The 18,924-nt window shown below is 41.4% G+C and overlaps 2 protein-coding genes across 8 annotated transcripts; one reads left to right on the top strand and one right to left on the bottom strand.

The window, feature by feature from the left end:
* Positions 1-208: 208 nt before the first annotated feature.
* sgo1 (shugoshin 1) lies at positions 209-9,191 on the top strand. 7 transcript variants are annotated; one of them, XM_079653505.1, is made up of 10 exons: positions 209-428; positions 556-702; positions 834-1,033; positions 1,145-1,188; positions 1,286-1,350; positions 4,690-5,517; positions 6,505-6,591; positions 6,966-7,127; positions 7,327-7,513; positions 8,785-9,191. In XM_079653505.1, exons 2-10 carry the CDS (start codon positions 558-560, stop codon positions 8,930-8,932), a joined length of 1,866 nt encoding a protein of 621 aa, XP_079509631.1. In that variant the 5' UTR covers positions 209-428; positions 556-557; the 3' UTR covers positions 8,933-9,191. The 7 variants fall into 7 exon arrangements, with proteins under 7 accessions (XP_079509631.1, XP_079509627.1, XP_079509632.1 ...); XM_079653504.1 differs by having other exon boundaries at positions 210-376; XM_079653501.1 differs by having other exon boundaries at positions 209-702.
* Positions 9,192-9,576: 385 nt separating this feature from the next.
* kat2b (K(lysine) acetyltransferase 2B) lies at positions 9,577-18,830 on the bottom strand. Its single transcript, XM_079653500.1, has 18 exons — positions 18,515-18,830; positions 17,507-17,633; positions 17,257-17,402; positions 17,072-17,158; positions 15,622-15,803; positions 15,343-15,534; positions 15,030-15,133; positions 14,790-14,915; positions 14,115-14,248; positions 13,588-13,796; positions 13,370-13,496; positions 13,173-13,283; positions 12,601-12,744; positions 12,389-12,503; positions 12,245-12,275; positions 12,089-12,152; positions 11,578-11,662; positions 9,577-11,087 (listed from the first exon to the last, which is right to left on the bottom strand). The coding sequence occupies exons 1-18, from the start codon at positions 18,707-18,709 to the stop codon at positions 10,894-10,896; spliced, it is 2,373 nt and encodes a 790-aa protein (XP_079509626.1). The 5' UTR covers positions 18,710-18,830; the 3' UTR covers positions 9,577-10,893.
* Between the last annotated feature and the right edge of the window lie 94 nt (positions 18,831-18,924).

Genomic DNA, 18,924 nt, shown 5'->3' on the forward strand with positions numbered 1-18,924 from the left:
TTGTGCTGCTGTGTTGTGGTCTGACGTTACTGTTTGGTCACAAATTATCAAAATATGCAGACGAATAATGAATACCAAATCAGTTACAGCTCCTCGTCAAGGACATGTACATCAAGTGTTGCTATCATGGATGGAGAATAATAACGGTTGCTATCCATTGGCGCCACCTTGTGAACAGTAGTTTCATATGACGGAAGTGACGTTCTCTCAAATTGTGACCAATCAACAGCCCCGACTCAAAATTCGAACGTCAACTCGCGTCGTGACGATGCAAGCAACGCTGTTTTAAAATGGAATAACTGTTTTATTTATACCTTACACATTTTTTGAAGCTATAGTTAACGTTCACAAACCGCCTGGTGATATACTCGTGCTGGTAAGTCCAACTTTACGGTACACTGCAGACGGCTTGTTGGATAACGTGAACGGTAAATGTCGAGCTAACGTAGCTAGCATGTTAGCCTAGTCGTTTGTTTTGGTGCATAATATCACTGCGCTACGATGTTGATATGTTTGATAAAGTAAATACATTTTTAACTCATCAAAAATCCCAAGCCATGGCGAAAGAACGGGCCCAGAAGAAGTCCTTTCAGCAGAGTCTGGAGGACATTAAGGAGAAGATGAAGGAAAAGAGAAACAAACGGCTGGAGAGTGCCTCAGCTCCCAACAGAGGAAGGTTAAAAAAAATCAACACAAACAGTGGTACAGAAACAAGGCTTATATTGAATGTCAGCAATCACATTTGTGATAAATGTGGTACATAGTTGCAGATAGCCTAAATATGTTGACACAGCTGGTGAAGTATACAACATCCATCCAATGTTTTCTTCTAGTGGTTCAATCTGCCAGCACCCTCCTGCTCGGGGTCCAGCAGAACAACAAGATGCTGGCAGTAGCTCTGCAAGCTGAAAAGGAAAAGCTGGGTCATGCTAATGTAATGATCCTGCAGCTGAAGAGGGAGCGACAGGCCCTGTTCCTTCACCTCATTCTGCTCAAGAGGAAGCTCAAAGAACAGGACGCTGCAGCTTCAGAGGTACACCTAGACGCTTGTTGATAAACTTTTCCTTTATTATAATTGTTGTAATGCTTGATGATAAATATAATAAAAAATATATAAAATATAATTTCATTCTCATTGATTTAGAATTCAACCGTTGCTGAACCCAAGTACCCTGTGGATTCACCAGGGTACCTTTTTTTTTTTTTAAACACAAATTATTTGACAAAACTGTATTTTATCCTGAGTTTTATGAATGATCGAGATATTTTACCTCTTGTTTTACAGGAGAAAGCGGAGCAGCCAGAACCTTGAAAAGCCCAGTGTGTTTAAAGCCTCACCAATTTATACAGGTACAGTGGGGCAAAAAAGTCTTTAGTCAGCCACCAATTGTGCAAGTTCTCCCACTTAAAAAGATGAGGCCCGTCATTTTCATCCTAGGTATACCTCAACTATGAGAGACAGAATGGGGGGAAAGAATCCAGGAAATCACATTGTAGGAGTTTTAATGAATTAATTGGTAAATTCCTCGGTAAAATAAGTATTTGGTCACCTACAAACAAACAAGATTTCTGGCTCTCACAGACTTGTAACTTCTTCTTTAAGAGCCTCCTCTGTCCTCCACTTGTTAACTGTATTAATGGCACCTGTTTGAACTCGTTATCAGTATAAAAGTAGGGGTGCACCGAATGGGAAATTCTTGGCCGAAACCGATACCGAAAATAGGAAACAGTTGGCCGAAAGGCCGAAATTGATTAATAGAAATATATATATATATATATATATATATATATATATATATATATATATATATATATAATGTTTACATTTTTTACCAATGTTGTTCAGCTGCCTGATTATGGAAAAATAAATGATTATGGCAAAACTTAACTTAAATAATAATCACTATTATGGGTCCATAAAACATTTATTCAGCACTTTTGAACGCATACAGTACATTAATTCCAAGTCAAGTGCATTTTCTTTTCTCTGTAGGATAACTACAACAAAGTGCATTCAGAACAAAGCCAAGGTGCTTTAAAACTGCATAAACATCTAGGCCAGTAGGCCTACAACAAAATAGTGTAAATAAAGACTGTAACAGCCAGGCCTTCAACAACAACAAATGCACCTATAAGTGCATGCATACAAATGTGCAAACTGGATAAATCCACATGAATGTAACTATTTACAAATGAAATTACAATTGAATTTCAAGAATCTGTAAATAAGGCTGTCTGTCCTCATAAGCAAAGTAGTAAACATTGTATAAAGATACATAAAGTGAAAACTGGATACAAAATCCACAATCAAGCGTCTTTGAGCACCTGTAAAAGCGCTAACAAATTAAATCTATTATTATTATTAATCAATTACAAATTAAATTACAATTTCAAGAATCTGCAAATAAGGTGGTCTGTCCTCATGAGCAATGTAAACAACATTGTATCATTTAGATACCGAAAGTACAATATATTGAACACTGTGCTGCTTTCATTTCCCCCTAATGATAACCTGAGATGGTGAATTATAACTCACAATGAAAATTGTTCAGGAAAGTGGGTATAGAGTAGACATGTAGAACTAGATAAGCTTATGATAAGCCAGCCTTGTCTACTTATTAAGGAAAAGTGGGAGGTTCTTTTTAATGAACATTAGCTTCTCTGCTTTATCAGCCATAAGTCTGTTCCTCTTCTCATCAAGCACATGAGAGGCAGCGCCGAACAGTCTCTCGCTGTCAGTGCTTGTGATTTGATCTTACTCCGCATATTTGTCCGGGTGTTTTGATTTCAAGTGGTGGAGTAATCCCGAAGTGGTGAAAGTCTTTGCAGTTACACCCCCTCGAGAAATGTCAGCTGAATACGTTTTACAAATCGCAATCCGCGCCTCTTTCTCTGATATTTTTAAATATCTCCAAGCGGCAGACATGTTGGCTGTGAGCCAGCCGCGAGCATGGTCGCGCGCCGTGCTTGTCGCCGCGTTTTGATTACGTCATCACAACAACACGTTAGCTTACCAACGTAAGCTTTTTAACCATTTTCGGCCGATAATTTTCGGGGGCCGAATATTCGGTGCATCCCTATATAAAAGACACCTGTCCACAACCTCAAATAGTCACACTCCAAACTCCATTATGGCCAAGACGAAAGAGCTGTCAAAGGACACCAGAAACAAAATTGTAGACCTGCACCAGGCTGGGAAGACTGAATCTGCAATAGGTAAGCAGCTTGGTGTGAAGAAATCAACTGGGAGCAATTATTAGAAAATGGAAGACATACAAGACCACTGATAATCTCCCTCGATCTGGGGCTCCACGCAAGATCTCAGCCCGTGGGGTCAAAGTGATCACAAGAACGGTGAGCAAAAATCCCAGAACGACACGGGGGGACCTAGTCAATGACCTGCAGAGAGCTGGGACCAAAGTAACAAAGGCTACCATCAGTAACACACTACGCCGCCAGGGACTCAAATCCTGCAGTGCCAGACGTGTCCCCCTGCTTAAGCCAGTACATGTCCAGGCCCGTCTGAAGTTTGCTAGAGAGCATTTAGATGATCCAGAAGAGGATTGGGAGAATGTCATATGGTCAGATGAAACCAAAATAGAACTTTTTGGTAAAAACTCAACTAGACGTGTTTGGAGGAGAAAGAATGCTGTGTTCCATCCAAAGAACACCATACCTACTGTGAAACATGGGGGTGGAAACATCATGCTTTGGGGCAAAGGGACCAGGACGACTGATCCGTGTAAAGGAAAGAATGAATGGGGCCATGTATCGTGAGATTTTGAGTGACAACCTCCTTCCATCAGCAAGGGCATTGAAGATGAAACGTGGCTGGGTCTTTCAGCATGACAATGATCCCAAACACACCGCCCGGGCAACGAAGGAGTGGCTTCGTAAGAAGCATTTCAAGGTCCTGGAGTGGCCTAGCCAGTCTCCAGATCTCAACCCCATAGAAAATCTTTGGAGGGAGTTGAAAGTCTGTGTTGCCCAGCGACAGCCTCAAAACATCACTGCTCTAGAGGAGATCTGCATGGAGGAATGGGCCAAAATACCAGCAACAGTGTGTGAAAACCTTGTGAAGACTTACAGAAAACGTTTGACCTCTGTCATTGCCAAAAAGGGTATATAACAAAGTATTGAGATGAACTTATGTTATTGACCCAATACTTATTTTCCACCATCATTTGCAAATAAATTATTTAAAAATCAGACAATGTGATTTTCGGGATTTTTTTTTTTCTCATTTTGTCTCTCATAGTTGAGGTATACCTAGGATGAAAATTACAGGCCTCTCATCTTTTTAAGTGGTAGAAGTTGCACAATTGGTGGCTGACTAAATACTTTTTTTCCTCACTGTATATACACACTACTTCTACTAAATACTACTATTACTAGCCTACTCTGATGCTTTAATATAATAACAATGGTAAGGATTAGCCATAATTGTTAACTTATTGTCAGTTGAGTTCTTTTATACCATTTTGTTCATTAATTTATGGAAGCATTCTGCCATGAGTGTTATCCGCAGGCAAAAAAACACGTTGACATATTGGTTGTTCTTCAGATCACCTAGTTTACTATTTATTTAAAAAGTACTTGTGCTCATTATGACACTGATAGCTATAGCTCCAAAATCAGATCTTGACATCCCTAGTAATGATATTGTTGATTGTGTCCTTTTCTTCGTAGACCCTCAGCCCTCTGAAAGGAATGCACAATCTGAAAGGCAGGTTACCTTGCCATCTACGGTTGTTGTGAGGCGAGGCCATGCGGATAGATCAAGAAGGAGGAGGTCTGAGCGTGTGCAACAAAACTTGTCCCACATCGCAGGCTTGGATACTTTGATTGCAAGTCCAATTCGCAGTGATGTTGAAAATACAAATCAGCCACAGCACGAACCAGAGCCAGATTTAGCGGACCCCGTTGACACTGTGGAGTTTCAGCATTCTACTCCTGAACCTGTCCCACCAAAGGAAAACAACCAGCAGGGTCGAAGCAGAAAAAGAGCTCAGCAGACGCCCTCCACAAAACCAGAACCTGCTGCACAGAAACCAGAGAGAGGCCGCAAAGCAGACCGGGTCCCCTTAAAGAAACCTTGGGACAAACCCAGAACTCGCTCCAAGAGTCGGGACCGCTCAGCAACAAGGGCCAAAACAGGACCTCTGTCACAAGAGAATAAGCTCAACACCTCTCTGGGATTTAACGACACATTTGACTTCGACTGTGAAGAGGCGGTTCATGTCACACCGTTCAAGGCCAAGGCCGAGGACAACCAGCCGTCCACGCCTGTCAGGGAGGAGACTCCACAAACTGAAGCTCTACCTGTTGTTTCCAAACAGGATGAGTCCAGCTCTTCTTCGTCATCTTCTGAATCAGAGGACAGCCTTTATGTCCCTGAGAAGACCAGACGGAGAGAGCCTTCACCTGACAAGTCCAAAAAGATTACCACTCGAAGAGTGCGGGCCTCTGAAGTCACCAGGCGGAAGAAAAGCGTCACTTTGCAACAGGAGATCCCTGGTAAGTAGGGCTGCTATATTAATCGTATTTTAATCGCAATTACCATTATGGCTTTCAACGATTACGAAAACAACGTAATCGAAATAAAACGATTATTTTCTTATTATTATTATTTTTTGTATTGGTTTTTCAGTTGAATTATACTTAAAGTTCAGGGTAATCAACTGTTAAAAACGTACTGTTCACATCTTTTTTCTCCAATAAATTGTTGTTTTCAAAGTAAATGGATAATCGTTTTTAATAATCGTGATATCAGTTATTGACCCAAATAATCGAGATTATGATTTTTGCCATAATCGAACAGCCCTACTGGTAAGTGTCGAGTTTTGTGGTTCTTTAAAAAGTTCAAATCAGGACTTGATCGATTAATGAATTGGTTTTCAATGGAATCCCTTCGAGGTGAAATAATATATTGAGATATCAACCAACTGAACTACAACTGGCAGCAAGCTCATCCAAACTTTGAGCTCCATCACCCCAAAATACAATATTTCATTCAGCTCAGGACAAGGTTTTCTCTGAATAATAATTGTGGAGAATAATGTGTAAAGGTCAACCCGTTAAACAGCAGTGTGTGCAAGATCTTCTTCATTCATTCCTTTATTGATCAACTCCTTTGTACTTATACCCATAATCCTGCTTATGGGAATACCTTAGTGTAGTTAAATCCGACTATTATCTTAATTTGATTACTTTGTTTCTGTGTGCATGCATGTAAACATAGTCAGTGTTTTCACTCTCAAGTTAAATTGCACTAAAGTTCTTAATTACAAGAGAAAATTCTTCGTACTCCTTGCATTTGTATTTATTCACACAGGAGGACAAAGAAGCCTTTGCAACATGCTTATTTCACATGGACAACCTATTTATTGAATTACTAAAATAAATGTTACATATGAAATTAGCTATATCGAGTTAAAACATTTGGGAGTTATTGCTAAGCCCTTGTTATATTTGACCATTTATTTCATTGTTTTGTGTTTTTAGTTTTCAGAGACGAGGCTGCAGAGCCTGAGATGGAAGAAGCTCCTAACAGCCCTGACCCAGCCATCTTAAGACAGGACAATAACCGTGGTGAGTAAATGTCTGCTTTGTGTATCCTATTGTTATAGTGCTCATCAACAAGGTGCTGCTCAGTCACTGCCATACTCCTGTCACATTAATGAATGTTGTTCGGCAGCAACTCGATGCATCTCATGACATCACATAGTAAAACAAATGTATGCGTATTTTAGTATTTGCTCTCGTGCAGCCCAAATATGTAGCACGATGTTATGTTCTTCTTTTGTCTCATAATGACCCTACTGTATGATATCTTGAGACCTAGAATAAAGACATCTGGGGGATTGGTTGAGCAGTTGTTGAATGGCTCGAGTGTCTGTTGCTGCTGATCATCATTCCTGAAGTAAAGATGCCTGTGTGTGTTTTTGTTCGTGTTGATTTTTCAGAACCTCTCCCAGGGGTTAGTGAGAAGGATTGTTTGCCGTCTGTCAGCCCTCTGGTTAAAGAGGAGATGAAGAGGATAAACAGCGTCCTGTCCAGTTTTGGAGATTCCTCCGGGGAAGGGGTTCCTCTTTTACCCCACAAAACCCTCCAGACATGCAAGATGCGTATGTATTTTCACTGAGTTGCTTTGCGAATTTAAATCTTAATCACATGGGCACTTGAGATCACATTTTCACTCAACTGTCACTTCTTGTTGAATCGGCTTCTGTGTACTTTTATCTTTATCTCTTCACTGGTGTGTGCACATGATGAGTACCTTCAGCTTTTTCCTTTCTTGCTTCTGGATCACGTCTAACTTCACAGTTTCCACAGGTGGGCTTGGTGTAAGGACAGCAAGGCAGGGCTTGAGTCTGTGTGATGTGACCAATATGTCCCCTGCAGCCCATCGCTCGTTCTCCAGGAACTCCGAGGCCCTGTGTTCCACTCCTGTTCCTGCTCGCAAGAGGCGCTACACCAGCGTCGTGGACTACAAGGAACCCACCAGAAATACGTAAGTTCACATATGGATGCTTCCCTTTCTCTAATGCGGCTTTCACACCAGCGCTTTTCCCTTTCTAGCTCCGAGCTAGAGCTTTTCTGGTTCAGCTCCGGTTTCCCTTTTCTGCTCTCGCTCTGTTCACACCGCCCAGAGCCCGACTGGTGCAGCCGCTGCTGCGTCATGACGTTTACATCACTGATTTGCTCCCCAACGGCGCTCACAACAACAACAACAACAACAACAACAACAACGGGGGACTGCGTCGGGTCGATGATCGTGTTGCTTTTAATCATACGAAGTCAGATTTTAAATAAAATAACGACTTCTCCAAGCTTATGCTTTTCTCCAGAGTGCCGTGGTTCATTGTTTATTAATGTGTTTCAGCGGCATTTACCGACCGCTGCAGTGCTGCTCGTCCACTGGAGTTTATTCTCCCGTTAGCTCCGGGTTAGCTAATACTTTAGAGCGGCCTCTCTAAAGTATTCACTGTCTGACTGTCACACAAGCAGCTGATACATATCCCCAGTTCCCCTTAAGTGAATGTGTGTCAATCTGAATTGACGCTGTTTGGCATCACAACGCTGTTATTAAAGTGTCTCTGTTATAAAATGGGTGATGTTAGCATAGCAACCGAAGGTAAACTGACTACTTGCTATTGCTATCCTATTGTGGCATAAACCGTTTTCTACAGGCACATTTCACCGGCGCATCTTTCATTATGATTCTACTTGTGATAGTCGGACACGACAACCTGTGCAGCCCATGTATTGATTCCATCCGATAGCTGCTATAATACAAAACGTCTGCCTCTCTCCACAATGATCAATAACAGTGAACGGATGGTCAAAGTAAGGTACAAATAAACAGAATCACACGAAGCCTGGTTAGTGGTGCCTGACTTTATAAAGTGTGTTTCTTTTTATAAATGTGTGGTTGCCTTCTAGTCACTTTGCTCAGCGTGACTGCTTGTAGGCAGGCATGACGAGACTCTTCAGTCGACCCATGTTCAGGGGAGGTGGGTTTAGTTTCCTGCACGCCTCGACGTAAGCGACGCCGCCTCTTAGCTCCGAAGCTCTTGCCTCTAGACCGACAATTCTTTGGAGCTGGAAGTGAACCGGATTCCGGAGCTAAGAGGCGGCGCCGCTGCGGTGTGAACAGGACTTTTCAGTTTCCAGTTCCGAGCCGGAGCTGAAAACGCGTTGGTGTGAAAGGCGCATAACTGATTCATTTATGTTCACATTTTACTGTATGGATGCTCAACTGTATCGTTGTCATCTTGACAGGAAACTTCGGCGCGGAGATAAGTTCACCGACCTGCAGTTCCTCCGCTCTCCTATTTTCAAGCAGAAGTCTCGCAGGACGTCTGTGTCGAAATCAAGGAATTCGAAAAATGGCCAGTTGAGAAGTGCAATGGGTCATTTGTTGAATTAATAGCTTTAATTAGTGATCATTTGTTTTTTTACTCAAGGTTATTTCTTTATGTGAACTTACTTTGATCATTTTCAGATGTTATTTTCTTGACTTTGCTGCAAAACAAAACGTATTTTAAATTCTCTTTTTAATCTTTAGCTAAATGTATTAATGGCTTTTTTTTCTTTTTTTTTAATGATTTTCAAATTCTAATTGCCATTTGTCTTCAATTCTGTGTGGTTTTTTATTAAAACATCCTCATTAAAGTCATATTATACTACGACCGTGTTAAGGCATTTTATAACATACTGTCAAATGAACTTTGCATGTGTCCATACTATGCTATGACATTTTAAGTTAACTTACAACTGTGCTTTTTTTCTGAATTTTATGACTGATTTTTTTTACAACTATGACCTTGTAAATTAAGTTACGATAACTATAATACGGTATTTTTAATTAACTATTATATTACTATTAATCTATGCTGTAAACCATCATCACTGCGATCATTTAGCATTGTTAAACATGTATTTCATTAAAATGTGTTCCTGATGTGAATCCAGTGGAAAGAGGTATGAAAAAGGTCTTACATTGAACTTCAGGATTGTTGCAGAAACACAGTTAGTGAATGAGATGAGCTTTGAAAAACTATAAACACTAAATTAGCCTCACTTCTGTTTTATTCAGTCTATAAAATAGGCTAATACTATGTCATTAAAACCAGTCGTACAAAGAGCATGAAATCATTCTTTTCCAGACATCTTACAAAATGTATTTTTTTCCTAAAGTTTGAAAAGTACAAACACCTTTTTACAAAACAGCAAAACTACATAGTATTGCACAATCTTTTCACTTATCTCCAAAGTATAAAGTTATTAATCTCCATCTGCATGACAAAAAATAAGAGAGAATAAATTAAGACCTTGTCTTAAGCATAATTCTTTTAAATTACAGAACATAAATAAGAATAAACTAGATCATTGAATTAGTCCTTTGTCAACAGCGTTAATTCAAATGTAAAACCAATTCTGAAGAAAAGACAATGCTGTTATTTACGTTAACTAATACTTGGAAAAATAAAAGTGCAATTCGATAGTCAAACTGCCCTAAGCTGCTTATTGGGAAAAGAAGATTGTTTTTTTTTGTTCTGAAACAGAAAATATATGATATATACACATTTAAAATATACAGTGGGTATAAGTGCTTTCAAATAGTTGAACTCTGTACACTTTTAAAGTATGTATCCCTCTTTTGGCAGGATGAACTCAGCACACAGAAAAACCTTTATAACGCTCTGCACAAGAACCAAGTTAAAACTGACAGGCAAACCTGAAGTCTCAGTCACTTTCCTCACAGGGAACACTTGTGTTATGACTTAATACAATGTAGGTGTGGTCGCTGCTCTTAAGAACTCTACCTGAGTCAACTGAGAGGAGGAGGCAGACGCCCAAAAAGGCAGGGGGTGAAAGTATGAAAAAGAAAATAGAGAAGAGATGAAGGGCGACGAAGTAAGGTGTACGGTGAATCTCCAATCAGCTGTCGTCCTGCGTTACCTTCCAACGTCTAAGACAGAAATAATAACGGAAGTTTTCTGCCCTGTTCAATATGTATCACCTTCCTCTGCCCTGTTTTTCCATGGGATGTGATGAAATATGAAGACACAGTTCTCCTCTTGCTTGATGTCAGCAACAGTCCCGCAGGCCTTCAAAAAGGGCCTTCCCTCGTGGCTTATCTTTCAGTGTTTATATCAGTCAAAGCTACTGATTCAGGATCCGGCCCAGCATGCATTGTACATTTGAAGAGTGCTGATCCGAGACCCATTCGCACCTTTAACATGAAGATATGTGTTTCTGAAACGTCACCCCTCCAGATCAGTAGTCCTATTCTTAATTTCTCCATGCAAATACCCATGACCTAACCTTAACCCTTCATAGTCTGTGTTCTGTGAAGGCGAGGAAAAGCCTATCTTTTCCTCGCCTCTACTTCTCGATGAGGCCTGCTTCTTTGATCTTGGTGTAGAAGAATTTCTCCAGTAGGTTGGCACACTTGTAGTACTCGCTCTCTGGAGGGTTGTATTCACGACAGTTGGTGAAGATGCGCTGCATGTCGGCCATGAACAACTTGCGTGTCATGTAGTACCTGCTCTTCAGACGCTCGCTCATTGTCTTAAGATCTGTGAGGAGAAAAAGAGTGAAGTCCACCATTTATACTACTTTCAATGTTGACTGTCAGAAGCTGAATATGTACGCTACCAAACCTATAGCTCTTAAACACATAACAAACTTTATATTTTCTCTAGTACCACTTGGGCAGCAACTATGAATGAAATCAATAGTGTGCTAAATGTGTTGTCAGGAGATCAGTTTCTTTTCTACAATGAAATGCACTGTGTAACTGTTGAATAGTGCATACGATTTTCAAATGGACTAAAAAATGATGATGCACGAATACTATAAAAATATGAAATGTTAAGTTTCCTCTAGAGACTGACCGTCAGCCAGAACACACATCCTACAATCCCAGCATGCATCTGAACTGCTGATGTGTCCTTGAACATCATCTGTCTTAGCCCTTAGTATTTTCTTCTACGATTACATTTTTCTGTAAAGAATAAAGTCAGTCTATTAGCGAGTGTGTTCCAATGATATATGCTGTGTTCATACCCATGGGGAAGCGAATGACTTGGTAGTACCCAGGTGCCTCGGTTTTTTTCACCGGCTCCATGAAAGGCCAGGCGTTCGGGTGACTCTGAGACATAAAGAACAGTCGGATAAGAATTAAGCGTGTTTTGTTTTTTTACGTTGTAAAGAGTGTCTTTATTTATTATAAAACAAATCTATGGGCACTATGAATACAGTGAAAGTATCTATGTGCTTAATATGCAGTACAGAAACGGTTCAGGGCTACCATGAGGCTCTATGATTTTGATTTAAAATGAAACAGGTAGGTGTCACTATAGTGCCATCACAGTTATTCCCGACTGCAATGACGCTGGAGAGATGCCTCAGATGTGGAAGACAAGTAAACACTGACCAACCAGACACAGGGACATGTTCGAGATTGCTTTACAGAAACAGCTGCTGAGCTGATTCTTTCTTTCTTAAACACTAAAGTATGGTAATATATATGCTTTTTTTAAAGTGACACTGCGAGTGTAGGCTACATGTTGCTCACCTTCACATGTTGGAGGATGGTTTTCAGAGTGCTGTACAATTGTTCTGGGTCCTTCAGTTCCTTCCTAAAGTCATATAAGAAACAGCAACAACATTCCATTTTGAAGTTTAAGGCACTCTGCTCGGTTAATATCTTGTACAGCAGAGACAAACTCACCCTTTTCCTATAGGCTTCCAGCCAGTTTCACCTGTTGATATAAAAGAAACTCAAATCAACCTCCAATATCCTACTGAAAAAGATTAGATAATAGTGTTGAAAAAGATCAACTATGCTCTAAAGTCAATATTGTAAATAACATACGAATGCCGGGAATGCTCTCGATGGGAATCTGCCGGACTCCTTCCTTAAAACAGGAAAGCCCCGGATAGACCTTTCTGATCTGAGCCTGCTTCCTCTCTATCAGCTTCTTGATGATCTGATGGAGACAAATAATGCGAAACGATAATGATTGCAGGAGAAAAAAAGAAAAAAAAAGTAGCCATTTAAACAGTTTTAAATGTAAAAACACACACCTCCTTCTGCTTCTTGATGATGACGGAAAACTCTGTGTAGGGAATGCTGGGGTTGAGTTCACAGCCCATGAGCGTGGCTCCTTCATAGTCTTTGATGTAGCCCACATATTTGGCCTTGGGAACCTTGATATCCTTTGAGAAACCCTGAGAGAGAGAAGATTTATGTTTCTTTAACCTGTACATACACTGTAATATACCAATACAAAAATAAGCCTGATAAAAAGCTTTCATTTAAACTATTTCATTAAAAACAAAATCATTACGAGACTTTCAAGACCTAAAAGTAAAAGTAAGTGAAAAGCAGTAAAAATGCTGCCAAGTGCTAGTTCATTAATTTTAGAAATACAGTAGTAGAGTAAAAAAAGGCAGATTCTAAAAAAGCAAAGTTCATTATATGTTCAGTAAAATCATTTGTATGTTTTCTTGTTTGTTTTTGCAGCTCATGTTAAGGTTTTTATGTACGCACGGTGAAGAGAATCAGGAGGGAAGAGGGAGGGAGAATATTGCATCTTTTGACTAAAACTATATTTGTATTTAAAGCATGTTACACTTTAATGGACATCACATGTTACCTGTTTCTTGAAATAGCCGATGGCGTACTCATCAGCATACGTCAGGAAGTTGAGGATGTCGTGCTTTATGTGATATTCCTTCAGGTGGTTCATTAAATGGGTTCCATATCCCTTCAGAAAACACAGACAAAAAAGGGAAGAGTTCAAACTGAACACAGAGTGAGTTCACCGAGCTGACAGACAGGAAGTGCTCTCACCTTGACCTGTTCGTTGGAGGTCACGGCACAAAAGACGATCTCCGTAAAGCCCTGCGATGGAAACATTCGGAAGCAGATCCCTCCGATCACACGGCCATCTTTGATGAGAGAGAGCGTCTTGTGCTTCCTGTCAAAATAAAGGGATGAATTTCAGTGAGAATGTACCTCCACTTCATCTCGAAATGGGATGAGTGGTGATGAAGCACGGTGGCACCCACGGATCAAACACCAGCCGTGTGATGTACTCCTTGGGCATGCGTGGCAGCTGGTGAGAGAACACATTCTGGAGGCCGACGAGCCACATCAAGATCCTCTTATTGGGCTTCTGGTTGAGGGAGTTCCCGATAACGTGGAATTCGATCACCCCCCTGCGCTCCTCGTGACGGGCAGCTTCATCGCGTGCAGAGTGAGCCGACAGCAGACTGGTCTGCACATGGAGGAAGGGATCAAATATTATGATTACCTTGTTCTTATCATCGAATGTGAAGATAAACACACGCAGCACTCTTTACTACTTCATAAAACTATTAGTGACACGACCTGGGTCTCACAAGTGGATCATTGACAGTATTAAACATGACCAGCAGTTAAATGTCATAGAGATCTATCTATCTCTACCTATCGTGCCTACTGAAGAACATATCTTTTCTCAATGAACGTATATGAAGTTCAGCAACATACTTGGGGAATGCAAAGTTATCGGGTCTTGTTAATGGTTAAGATATTTTTGAAGCTCATTTGTTACCTCTGGAACAGCGGCAGGGTCTGTGATTGTTGCCATGACTTCATTGATGAGCTCCATGGGGATGTCCCCCACCACCCTGGGGCGCTTGTTTTCCTCGTGGAGGAGAGGCTCTGAAGGTTTACGTTTCTCTCCAACTGTGATAAAGTATGTAAGCAGAGGAAGGTACTTATGTTAAACTTCTATATTTGCACTTGTTTCACTTTGTATTGCAACTGCTGAAAAGCCATTTCCCTTGAGACGAATAAAGTGTTATCTTATGTTGTCTATCTAATTACATGTCTCTTAAATACAGTCTAAGCAATTAAGTAGTGTATCTATATCCAGATAAGATGTGGCCTCGCATTTAAGGTGAGCTTACCCTGAGTTAATCTCTTACTTTCAGTATACTAGGAGCAATTCTGTGATGTTTTTCACTTCTCTTTCTTTATACAGCTTAAAGGCCAACATTTAAATAAGTATTTGAGGAAATGTGTTTGCTGCACTTTTGGGACATTGTATTTTAAATCAAAATTCTAGTCAGATGGCCAATAAATATCTCTCTTAGCTAGAGGACTCAGGTGCATATGTCATAACAATAAATGTAAAACATTAGTGCTCACTGTTTTCTCACAGATGTTTTGCAATAATTTGGAATAATTGTAACCTTATGAGTAATAACAGGTTTGACCGTCATACCTGGGTTTGGCTCCAGTACGGAGGCGGTTTTCCTGGCAGGACTGACGCTGCCGCAGGTGGATGGGTCCACTGACACAGGGCTGGGGCTGTAGTACAGCGGCCTGGCCACAGGAGGCGCACTGATAACTACAGAAAGGACATCTAGTGTCACAACATATTTTTATGATCATATTCTTAAGTGTTGTTTCTTACACTCCCAACATAAAGGGAGAGTGTTTTTGTTGTGAGTGTGTGTGCTACCTGTGTGGATAGGGATCAGCCCTCCTGACGCTCCTGCCAAAAAGTCTTGGGTCCAGATTGGAGAGCTATGGCTGTACACCTCCTCCTCCAGCATAGAAAGGAACCTGAGCCAAACAAAACAAAACAAAACAACTATATTAAAAAGGCTGCCGGGCATGTATACATACATGACAGTGGTAACTGTGTAGCTTTATACTGGAAACATGTGTGCATGTGTAGTGTAAGTTTTTCTGCTGGTTAGTCTGAATATATAATTAAGTTTGTGGTATATGTCTTTGGCATTTTAGAGTTTCTAAATGTTTGTTTATCTTACTTGGGAAAGTGTGTGAGAATGAGTGTGCGTTTCTCAGGTGGCAGCTTGTCCTTTTCCTGTCTGGCCTGCTCCAGCAGCTGCTTTCTCATCACAGTGAACACCGAACGCACAAGCGTCCGTCCGAAGATCTGGGTGGTCTCGTACCGGGGTAGACTGTCGCAGAACTGAGGCACGTTGCAGTAGCAGAGCCATCTACAATGAGCACAACACATAAATAACTGGCTGTAAACAAGTGTATGTTGACAGGAAATCTGGCAGGACGTCTGGCAGTGCTGCTACCTGGTGTAGTTGGCTTTGTATCCCGCGGCGTCATCATTTGGAACCCTCTGCCGCCTCTGGGACGGCGTCTCCAGCTGCCAGTAGTTGATCTGGTTGAGAAACATCTTGGCCAGCTCCATTATCGTTTGACGTTCCTTTGATGGCAGGTGGCTGAATTTGTACTGGACGAAGTTATTCACCCCCTATTTGGAAAGAGAAGATACTTGATTAAGAACGCAAACACAAGAAGGTTATATATATCAGTTGATTTACAGCAGTGGTAACCTTTTTAAGCCCAAGATCACCGACCTCGGCCTAGGTGAAAGGCGAAATCTACCTATTGCAGAATTGAGTGAAAAAGAAGGCCCAGACAATGCTTCCAATTTGAGGCCTTTTATATAAGCTATTTGCATCTGAATTACTGTTGCAATGAAGGCTCCATAATCAGCTCACGGCATATAGACAGGGGTAAAGTGCTATTGGGGGGTGGACCTCACCTCCTCTAGGGGGGTCCTCACCTCCTCTAGGGGGGTCCGGGGGAATGCTCCCCCGGGAAGATTTTTTTTTTAATATTGATGTTGAAAGCATCAATCTGGTGCACTTTGAGAGCAACATGAAGAGATCTATGGATACCTCTCTCAGCACCCATATGAAACAGAACTGTAAACAGATTTTCTTTTTCTTTATGGATATTTTACAAATCACTCCCCTTTTAAACTGTATTCTTGTTTTACTGACATACTTTATAGTAGGCTATTTCATACCTGTTTTTCATTTATTCTCTTATTGTTTGTATAACTATAATGATTATATGAAGGTGTGCCGCGGAAATAATCTTTTGAATAATTTGTGACAAAACCGTTCTAAACACTCAGAGTCCTTTAGCTCACCTGAGCCCCTCAGTCTGACAGGAGAGGACTCTCCTCCAGCTTGTTGTGGAAACAGCTCCTTATGTCCGTTAGTTAGTTGGTGCAGCTAGCTAACCAGATGCTAACATCACGGTCCCCGCTAGCACCGGTCCCTCTCTCTCCCTCTCTCCCTCTCTCTATCACACTAAATGCGCTATTGCCACACACACACAGAGCCGAGCTTGAATGACACAAGCACACGTGTATTTCCATGCAACTCTCTGATTGGTGTGGTGTCTTGCCTCTGTTGCGTTCAGTGAACACGGGAAATTACAGTCCTGCCGTTGTCTCTTGTGTCATGATGAGGTTCACGTAAAGCACGGTTAATGTATTATATTATTGAGGTGTCTCAAATATACGTCAATCAAGTGGCACCTGCTAACGGAGTGGTGGATGATAGGTTTACATCTAAAAACGTATTTTTCAAACATTATTATTTTAATTTAATTTTTCTTTCTTTTGTTACTTTTGTTTTTAACGGTCCGCGATCTACCCGCACCACACTCGTCGATCGCGATCGACTGGTTGGCGACCACTGATTTACAGGATAAACCCTTGATTACCTGTTCAATGCTAGGTTTTTCAAACGGAGGACTCTCCTGTGCTTCTAACATTGGCTTTCCCATCTGTAGGATTGATTTCCTCAACAGCTGAAACATAAGCAGTAAAGGGGGGATGTTAACATGTAAACAATGCTGGTTGTAAAACCACGTTTTTGTATGTTTGGATTGTAAAAGCGGACACTTACTTTGAAAAGGGAAAAGTAGACCTGTTTAGTGTCAGCATCCTCCTCTTTGTGAACACATGTGTAGAGGTATTCCACATCCAGGACTATACCTAGAAGTCGGTTCATTTCCTCCTCGGAAACATTTTCTAGATGGGTCACATGGTCACCTAGGAAATAAATAATAAACCTTAAAATGGTATAGGCAAAACAGCTGATTATAATATAGTATCAATATCAGCTGTATGTTTAATTACTAGACTGGCTGACATACCCAAGGTGTGAGAACAACTCCGGCAAGGCTCCTGCAGGCTGACTGTGCTGGACGGCTGGTCAGTTCGCGGGGGCGTAGGAGGGGGGTTCTGACTCTTCCAGCCGTTACACTTACAGGCTCCCTCTGCCTAGGAAAAACAATCAGGAGAACAGATCAGGACCAACCTACTTTATTTAATTAACCACCTTTTTATCTGTGAAACACATAATTCATACTTGCTGTTGATGCAAGTTGAAGTGATCTTTTAAGAAAACACTTTAGGTAGAGTAGCTGATTTCAGTCACTCGCACACTTTAACCGCTTTTTAGTCAGTGCCGAATTATAATTATAATTTCTTATATATATATTTTTTTATAAATGGGCCAAAGCTTCATTAACATATATTTAAGAGCATCTTTGGCCTGTCAGCGTCAGCTGGAGCTGCCTCACTGAGCATGCGCATTGAAACAAAAACAAACTCCGCCCCTTCAGCAGCTGTCACCCTGTCAAAACAAAGACCCCGTCCCACTCTGCGGATGATTTACTGCATAAAACCAATAAAATACTGTCTATTTAACGCCGTGCGTTGACAGACGGCACGGAGACACAGTATCGTTTCCCGTGTAACGCCACGGACCGTGCACGAACACAAACAGTGGGATCATGCAGCCATTCTGCACACAGCCAGCTACTCCCAAGTAACAGCGCCAAGCCAATGTTTACGTTCACCGACCCCCCACCTAGACAGAAATATAGTAACATTACACATCCAGCGGAAAGCTTGCACCTGAGAGGCCTCTGCTTAAGAGTTCTGCAGAAATAACGCTTTCATTAACTATATTATTAATATCCCTCTTTCAATAATCGGTCTGTGCATGCAAAATGAAAAAAATGAAGTGCGGCAATGGCTTCCTTTGCTGCGCTTGCATTTTGTAAACTATTGCAACCAAACCCAGGAAATAGGATTAATTAAGAATAAATCCATGAAACCAGTGATTTACGAGTCAGGCATCTGCAGTTATCGCTTACTTTGCAGGATGAATAAACTCCGAGTTTTTCCAGTTTCTTCGGCCGAGGTGAAGAGCGGAGTTGCGCCTTCTTTACGGCGATACGTGCGGATCCTCCAGCGGCGCCCTCCGTCCCCCCGGCTCCCGGAGCGGCCGGGACCAGGCCCGCCGCCCCGATGGCCGGCGAACCTTGCTGAATCCCAGCGCTGTCGGCCATGATTCACACGGACCCCCGACGGGACCCCCGGCCCGGGTTATATTCGCTCTGCCGTCCTCTCTATTCCACAAGCGGAGGATCAGACATGGCGCTCATCCTTATTTTTTAATTTCTCACTGTAGGCCCATTTTCCTCCGCTAGGGGACTCAAGTGGGATAGGCCAAATTCACTACAATTCAGAGGATAGGTCACAAAATGCACCCGTTTGTAGCAAA

Source organism: Notothenia rossii (genome assembly GCF_949606895.1).
Source record: "Notothenia rossii genome assembly, chromosome: 10".
NCBI lineage: Eukaryota > Metazoa > Chordata > Actinopteri > Perciformes > Nototheniidae > Notothenia > Notothenia rossii.